We start from the raw sequence: 7,721 nt of genomic DNA, 5'->3' as shown, positions 1-7,721 counted from the left end.
ATGTTTCTCCATTCGGGCGCCAGCCTGCATGGGCACGAGTATTCTAACAAGCCGGCCACAAATGGCCCCCAACCTGCACGCAGACGGATCCTGCTCCGATCCTCGTTAGGCGCATCAGCGCTCCCACGAACTTCCTTGTCTGCAGATGATGCCGGCACCGCAACCCAGCGCATCAACCGCCGCCTGTCATTACAGTCACCTTCACCCTCCCCTCGCCCAAGTGTGCGCAGAGACCGACCCGTTTCCGATCTCCCACTGCGGAAAGACCTTGTTGTGCGCTTTGAGGAGGAGCCCACCGTGGTGCGCCAAGAGACGTACGGGCTTGACGGCGTCAGCGAGGACGAGGGCAGCCTGGTGTCGGAAGTGAGCGACACGAGCACTGTCATCAGGTCCAAGAGGTCGAGAAGAGCTGCGAGGCAATGCACAAATTACCTCCTGGCCTACCCGCCGCCCAAGCTTCGGACAAAGCAACGCCGATTCGTTCAGATTCGTCCGCGGCTGCTGCTTCAACTGCAAGAACTATCTAACGACAAGCGACCGATGCCGGCCGTTGACGTCCTCCCTTCAAGCATGATTGCTGGCACCGTCATCCTACCCCGCCTCGCACGAAGATTCCCCAAGATGTTCAGGGTCAAGGGACAGTTGGGCATGAACGGCCTCATTCTGGCCAAGAGCGAGGACTACGATACCCCCGCTGACGACTCGGACGGTGACGAGAAGGACCTCGACAAGCGGGATTTGGTGGCCGTCATCTCACCGGTGGCGCGCAGGGAAGGCGAAAGGAGGGACTCCTCCGACCAGACTGAGATCGTGCTGGCGGATGGATCAGTATGGACGGCCACCCAGACGAGCAACGGATCGTACGACTTTGTGCATGTTGACGAGGCGGGCCAGACGACGACAGCGAGATGGGTCAGACGGAATGCTAGGCCGCTATCCACTGCGACCTGCGCGGCAGCCACGACACCTGCGCCGGCCTCGGAGTACAAGTTCACCTTCAGCATCCTCGATCCTGAGCTTCGACGACACCCCGTCATGGCGACTCTGACACCGACCAACCTCGAGATCCTTGACAACTACACGACTGTGTCACAGTCGTCTGGTCGCTACCCTCCTACGAGACCCTTTAGCACGGACCTCAGTGGCGACAACGAACCTTGTACCCCTCCGTCGCCAGCCCTCGCAGCGACACAGCGCGAGACCCACCCCGTCGACGAAGCTACGAGAATCTTGATCACGGTCACCTCGGTCTGGGTGTCCCTTCGTCACGGCCAAGGCTGGGCCTCGACACCATCACCGCCGGCTTCGGCCAATTCTCGTCCCGTGCACTCGCGCACCGTCAGCAGCAACAGCTTATGCCAGACGCGAGCTTCAACCTTCCCGGTGACGTCAGCAGAAATGAGCCACATCACGTCCCCACCTCTGGCGCAGCAACAGGTCTTGGCCCAGCTGGCGCCGGTTATGCCCAAGAGGACATTTTCGTCGGGCGCGGCCTTCATGCAGCGGCGCCAGAGCAAACTGGGCGGCGAGGCGGTCACGACCGACCACGCCACGGAGACGGACGACATGGGCGGGCTCGAGAAGGTACCCGAGCCCGTGCCTATCAAGCGGAGTCTAACAAAGAGGATCCGCGATTGGGGGCATCGGCTCGCGTCACGCAAGACGGCAACTGCATAAAACACAAAGAAAGGAACACGGAAATATTACACAAGGAACAGGCGCATAGACGCGGAAACAGGACCCAGTGGGCAAACACCCAGCAGACCATTTTTGTAGCTGTATTATTATCCACCAGCATAGGTATACCCAGAGATTTAGAATTCAATATCATTCAAAATACTTTTTCCCTGACAGTGACCCGTCCTTGCGCACATGAACCATCGGCAACAGCACTGGTCGACGACCTTTGGCCGTCTTAACCGTGGTTTTGGCTGCTGCTGAGGTAGCTTGCCTCGGCATAAGTCACAAATGACGGGACAATGTTTGTCCATCTAAACCTGAAGCAGCGATCGACATGGTAGCCAACACTGGGCAGCATGTTCACGGCGTACCAAGACTGGCAAACGGTAGACAGCCCTGGGCGATGCGCAACATAGGGCTGAGCGGGTGGGGGCTGCCTTCCGGAGCTGGCAATTGAAGGGGGGAGGGGAAAGGTAAGCAGCCCGGGTGCAGCGGTCCCGGGAAAAATGGGTCCCGTCCGGGGAGACAGAGGGAATCAGAGTTCAGAGCTCAGAGCGTGATGCGATGGATCCTAGCGGGCGATCCTGGCGAGCGATGCGCACCGTGGCTCATGATCGGCGGAGGGGCCCCGCCCCGAGCATGGTCCGTGTGTGGGGTTTCCTTCTTCCCTGGCGCACAGTGTCAAAAACACCAACGGCCCCAGCTTTCCCGAGGCAGATTAGATGCGTTTCTCTGTCAGACTCGTGATTGACCACGCCGGACCCTTTGTTCGGAATCTGACAGGATGGATCGACGGGGGGTCGATTATTGAGTGTCTTTTGGCAAGAGTTGGTCTGAGTAAGTGGCGTCTTTATCTCAAAGAAGCTCCCTCGATACGAGCTGCAGTCGAGAAACGTCGTCGCTGTGATCGAAACGTTGCAACCGGGTCAGTTCTTCCAGGACATGGCGACTGGAGTTGCTCAGGCAACAATATCGGTAGTCAAGGAAGATGCATCGGTATCACTTGGCAAACTTACTTTTACCGGTCCCCGTGGCTTCGTGCGGTGAAAAGTCGGTGTCTGATCAGTGATGTGATCGAGGGGAAAAAGCAAGGGTGAGTCAGCTGTCCATTGGGAGCTTGACAGGTCGGCGTATGCAAGCGACAGGAGTGAATCAGCAAGTGTAGTCTCGGGTACTGTTACCAAATATGGGCAAAGGGGGTCTTGGTATTAAGCCACAACAATATTTCCCGTCATAAGAAACCTGGTTTCAGTTTCTCGAGACGTGGGTTCGAAGATCGCGCTTCAAGTCGGATCTCTGCCAGGACATAAGTGGTGCTGCTGCAGGTTCGGAAAATATTATAGCAGAAACCAAACACATCCCTGGAAAATGATAGCGAAGAATGGGCGGGTGCAAACTCGGCTGTATAACGATAATCCTCTCCGGACGCGAGGACCGGCGCCATGGCCCAGACGATTTTAGGGCTGCCCGCCGAGTTCAGGTTCCTGAACGGCATGCCCATCCTCGAGCCCGGTGGCGGCATGTACCAGGGCAATCCTTTAACTGCGCACGCGAAGGGCAAAACATCTCGATGACTTGGACAACAGCATGCATCGGTGGCTATGGAGCCCTCCAACACGCATTGCCTTTTGATCAGGATGGCCCGCGTAGGGATGATATTGAGCCGCACCCGAAGTTACTAGTAGTGAGGCGGCGCCGACCCCTGGAGACTACGTTTATTGACCCTTCGAGGAGTTTTACCATTGGATATGCCAGAAGGCGGCAGTTTGGGGTATAGCTTGTAACGTCTGACAAGATTCAGTCTTTTAGTTTCAAAAAATGGCACCACGCAGATTCCAACTGGCCGTATGAGTATGTCTCTTACCCGAGCAAAGTCTTTTTGACTGATGAAGAAACCATAGAACTGATTGCTTCATCGGAGGCCTCGCTGCATGATCTAAACCCCAGGGTATCTATTTCTTGCCAAAATAATTCATCAGCGTGTTTGCCTGCACCGGCTCCTGCGCTTTCTTTGGCGACTCCCTCTCGGCCTTCTTGCCGACCTCCAGCACCGCCATCAGCTCCTCGAATTCGGCCATGGGCACGATGCCCCCGCTGGCCTCCTTGTGCCCCCTCGCAAACGAGCCGCCCAGCCGCTCCCGCAGCGTGGGGTCCTCCGCGCGGGCCGCGACGTCCTGCAGCACCTCAATGATGTTGACGGGCGGGTCTTTTGCTCTGGCACACCGCGGTACGCGGCACGAGAAGTTGACCAGGTCCGGCAAGTACCCCTCGTTCGCAACCAGCACGACCTCGAGCTTGGACGAGGCGAGGTGGCCGGCCCAGCGCGTTGCTATGACGGGGTGGACCTGGGCCTGGGAGCTGATGCGGAAGACGGCGACGCGGCCGTCGGCGGAGAACTTGGGCGCCGTATGGGTGCAGCGTTCCACCTCGGTATTGACCTCGGACCTTGCTGCGAGGAGGGTCTTGTTGGTCAAGAGGTCCTTTGGGGACTTGGCGGCGCGGAGGGCTTCCCAGGCGGAGGGGACGTTGTACGATGCCGTCCGGCGCGGGGCATTGATTAGCGAGACGGCGTCGTTAAGGGCCTTTTTCGTGTACGTCTTGAAGGTGGCCTTCATGTCCGGGAAGGGAGGCTCCCATTTCAGGGTGTTGCCCAGGTCGCCGTGAGTGCCCATGACGCAGAGCCAGTCACAGGCTCCCTCGACCCCGTCGTGGAGGTCTCGGCAGATGAGGTACGTCAGCAGCGAGCTCGTCGCAACGGGGGGCGAGTCGCAGGCCGTGATATGCAGGGCGTTTTGTGGATGGTCGTTCGCGAGGGCGTGGTGGTGGTCGATGACGATCCCCCGATGGAGCGTGTCGACGAGAGGCGGGGACTGTCGAGATCCTTGATCCAGGATGAAGATGTAGACCGGGGAATGAGAGGCCATGGCCGAGCGGCAGGACTCGTCGTGGATGTTCTTCCCTTTTGGCAGGAGGTACGCCGTGATCAGCGACGGGTCCAGGCCCAGCAATACGAGGGTGCGTTCAAGGATCGCGCCTGGAGTGAGGCCGTCGGCATCCTTGTCCGGCACGATGAGAGTCGGCTTGCCGGCAGACACGCTGGGGAGCGTTAGAATGGGAGTCATGGTTCATGTACGCGTCTGTGATTTGGGGGGGGGGGGTTCCATCTTAATTTTCCTGAGGCGATGCAATGTAAGCGTTCATTGTGACGTACCACTCGCGGATAAAGGCCCTCGCTGCCTCCATCTTGTCGTCTGGCGCAGGCCATACTATGCCACCGTGTTCATCCCTCACTGACGGCGTCAAGTGATACTCTGGAACCTCGGGCTTCGGTTTCTTGATGATTTGCTTTCTGTTTGAGAGGTTCGCCGTTGCGGCGGTCCGTTTCATGATGTGGAAGCCTGGCGTGTGTTGAAGACTGGGAGTGGATACAGGTTTACTACGAGGTATGCCGATGCAATATCTTGCCTTGAATGCTGCTTTACACACCAATAGGCTCATGACTAGGTGATAGTCGGATGGTGTTGAGCCTCACTGTCCGAACTTGGAAATGAGATACCCCGTCACGTAGTCGTTGCGTTGCGTTGCGAATGTCGTCATAGAAATCTTGGCGTGGCTGGAGCGAGCTAGGTCTTCATACGGTGTGTATATCCGTGAGACCGTGGTTCACACTGTACAGAACCACATTCGTGGAAGTATTTCTGTGTTCATATCTATGGTCCAGGAACCGCTATGCTAACAGCAGTGGTCGAATCGAACCTGAAGCTTACGAGCCAGACTCAACGCGGCCAGGTCGGGTGGTATGACGATAACTTTTAAGTGTCAAGGAAGCGCTATTGAGGTCCGTGTGCAATCTGATTACTTGTTCCTGGTATTTGACCAATCTTGTTAGGTGATTTGGATGCTGATGAGACTAGTGTTTTGATTGTCTTTCTAATCTCTCTTTGGATGATTTTGTTGGCTGCTGTATAAAGACTACTGGCGCTGTCCTAGAGTTTTGTAGATAGAGGCCCCGCGAATATGGGTGCAGAAACTAGACAAGAAATAAGATCATAGTACGCAAGACTCTACATTTGACATTCCCCAGCTTCAAAACTATATTTACGGAAAAAGAGATTCTTTTGAACAAAGCGTAACCTTTCCGGCTCGGGGGATTTGATTTGCCGCAAAGAACATCAGAAAGCAGCTTTACTTGAAGTGTGACAAATGGTATCTTGTGCTCTATGGAAATTACAGAATTGCAGCGTAGTTATTACACATTGTGTTACAAAGGGAAAACTCATTTCTTGTAATATACCGCAACATACTCTGCCTCATATGTCCCTCCAGAAAGCGTTGTACTGAGAGGCGTCTTCTTACCGTACACTGCATCCGGAAACGAACCGCCAATGGCCATGTTCAGCAACACAAAGTGAGGCTTCTGAACGGTCTGGCTCCACGTGGCGGCTGGCAGTTGCGACTGGAGGACCTGGTGAACCTGGACATTGTCGACGTACCAGCGGATGGCCTCCAGAGACTTTGACCTATCGACCTCGACGGTGTAGGTGTGGAAGTTCCCAACACATCCTTTTGCAGGACAAGCACTGTTAGCACCAAGGCCGGAAGGCTCATTACAAGCTCCCCCGGGCTGTGTGCCGCAGTGCAACACGGCCCAGACCTGATCGACGTTGTTGACATTCTCCATAATGTCGATCTCTCCAACAGCCGGCCAGTTCCTGTGAATGCAGGTTAGTTAATGTGCCAAGACCCGCTAGCCTTTCGAAAGACTCACCAGTAGTTGCCACGGTACTGAGCACCTAGGGTCCAGAACGCCGGCCAGTAGCCAATGCCCGCGTTGCCTCCCAACTTGGGGATTTTCAAGCTAGCTTGAATCCGCATAATCCCTTTTGGCGGGGCCATAAAATCGGCCCTTCGAGACTCGATGCGCCCAGAAGTCCATGCGCCTGTGGCAGGGTTTTTGATGGCAGTGATCTGGAGATTTCCCGCACCATTGACCCGAACATTGTTGGCATTATTGGTGTACGTCTGGACTTCCCACGTGCCCCAGTTCGCTGGGCCGCCAGGGTAGCTGGTTCCAGTGTCGACAATCCATCTGCTTGCGTCAGGCAAAGTGTTGCTCTTGCCTGTAAAGTCGTCGTACCAAGCCACTGTGTAGCCACTGATCCCAGGAACCTGTGCTTGCACCGCTGGAAATGCTAATAGCAGTGTTACCACCAAGCTGAGCGGCCCCATCGTGAATGGTGGAAGAAGAAGAAAGTCTTTTGCAAGAGTTTCCGTTCGAAGGATCTGGGCGATGTCGCCGCGGGATTGGCGCGATGGCTATGTTTGGAAATGCCAGTATCGGCAACAAAAGTTGAACGATGGCGAAGCAACTGAAAGATTGAAGTAACCAGAGAAAACCCCATATTATAGGGGAGCAACACAGGGAATTTAACTATCTTCCATGGAAGGGAGGAACCAGGTTTATGGGCCTGCGCTTGCGTGAGGATTCTTGGATGCTCCCGCAAAGCCCACTTAGGTAGCTGCGTTCCCTCGGGAAATTAAGATAGAGGAGGGCCCAGAAGTGGTACCAGGCGAGTCCAGTCTCTCTTCCCAAGCCCTAGCTTTGCAGCTAGACACGTTTCTCACCCTGCCTCTGAACAACAAGGACATGGTTCGCGAGGTATGTGAAAGAAATGAGACAACATCGACCATACGCAATGCGGAAGGTTTGAGACATCTCGCAGCTTCGGCAAGAGCACTAGTACCAATGCAGACTATCGCCAAGGACGGACGAGCCCACTTGGCGAGTTGATAGCTCCAAAATTGCTGAACGTTTCTTCCGGGAGGTATGAAACGTTCACAATACCCGAATGCCGCCACTACGGCTTCGATGTCATGTAGGGGAGCATTCTTCATGACCTTGGAATGAGGTTGCGTGTATCGGCCAGATTTAGTAGCCGTCCTTTCTGCGGAGGAGCTATTAGCGTGCTGGCAACCTGCGATGAGCGAGTGTTTACGAATTGCAAGATGCCTTGAAGAGCCCGAAGCCTGACTGCGTTAGC

General features: G+C 55.5%; 3 protein-coding genes across 3 annotated transcripts; 1 reads left to right on the top strand and 2 right to left on the bottom strand.

Moving 5' to 3' along the window:
• ColSpa_11174 (uncharacterized protein) lies at positions 1-1,677 on the top strand (the record flags this gene model as incomplete). Its single annotated transcript, XM_049277386.1, has 1 exon — positions 1-1,677. One exon carries the CDS (start codon positions 1-3, stop codon positions 1,675-1,677), a length of 1,677 nt encoding a protein of 558 aa, XP_049133343.1.
• Positions 1,678-3,632: 1,955 nt separating this feature from the next.
• On the bottom strand, positions 3,633-5,067 carry ColSpa_11173 (uncharacterized protein; the record flags this gene model as incomplete). Its single annotated transcript, XM_049277385.1, has 2 exons — positions 3,633-4,776; positions 4,892-5,067. The coding sequence occupies 2 exons, from the start codon at positions 5,065-5,067 to the stop codon at positions 3,633-3,635; spliced, it is 1,320 nt and encodes a 439-aa protein (XP_049133342.1).
• Positions 5,068-5,956: 889 nt separating this feature from the next.
• ColSpa_11172 (glucan endo-1,3-beta-glucosidase A1) lies at positions 5,957-6,909 on the bottom strand (the record flags this gene model as incomplete). Its single annotated transcript, XM_049277384.1, has 2 exons — positions 5,957-6,392; positions 6,449-6,909. 2 exons carry the CDS (start codon positions 6,907-6,909, stop codon positions 5,957-5,959), a joined length of 897 nt encoding a protein of 298 aa, XP_049133341.1.
• Between the last annotated feature and the right edge of the window lie 812 nt (positions 6,910-7,721).

Source organism: Colletotrichum spaethianum, assembly GCF_022836535.1.
Source record: "Colletotrichum spaethianum MAFF 239500 DNA, contig43, whole genome shotgun sequence".
NCBI lineage: Eukaryota > Fungi > Ascomycota > Sordariomycetes > Glomerellales > Glomerellaceae > Colletotrichum > Colletotrichum spaethianum.
Note: the sequence above shows the minus strand (reverse complement) of the source record. Positions and strands in the feature narration are given on the sequence as shown.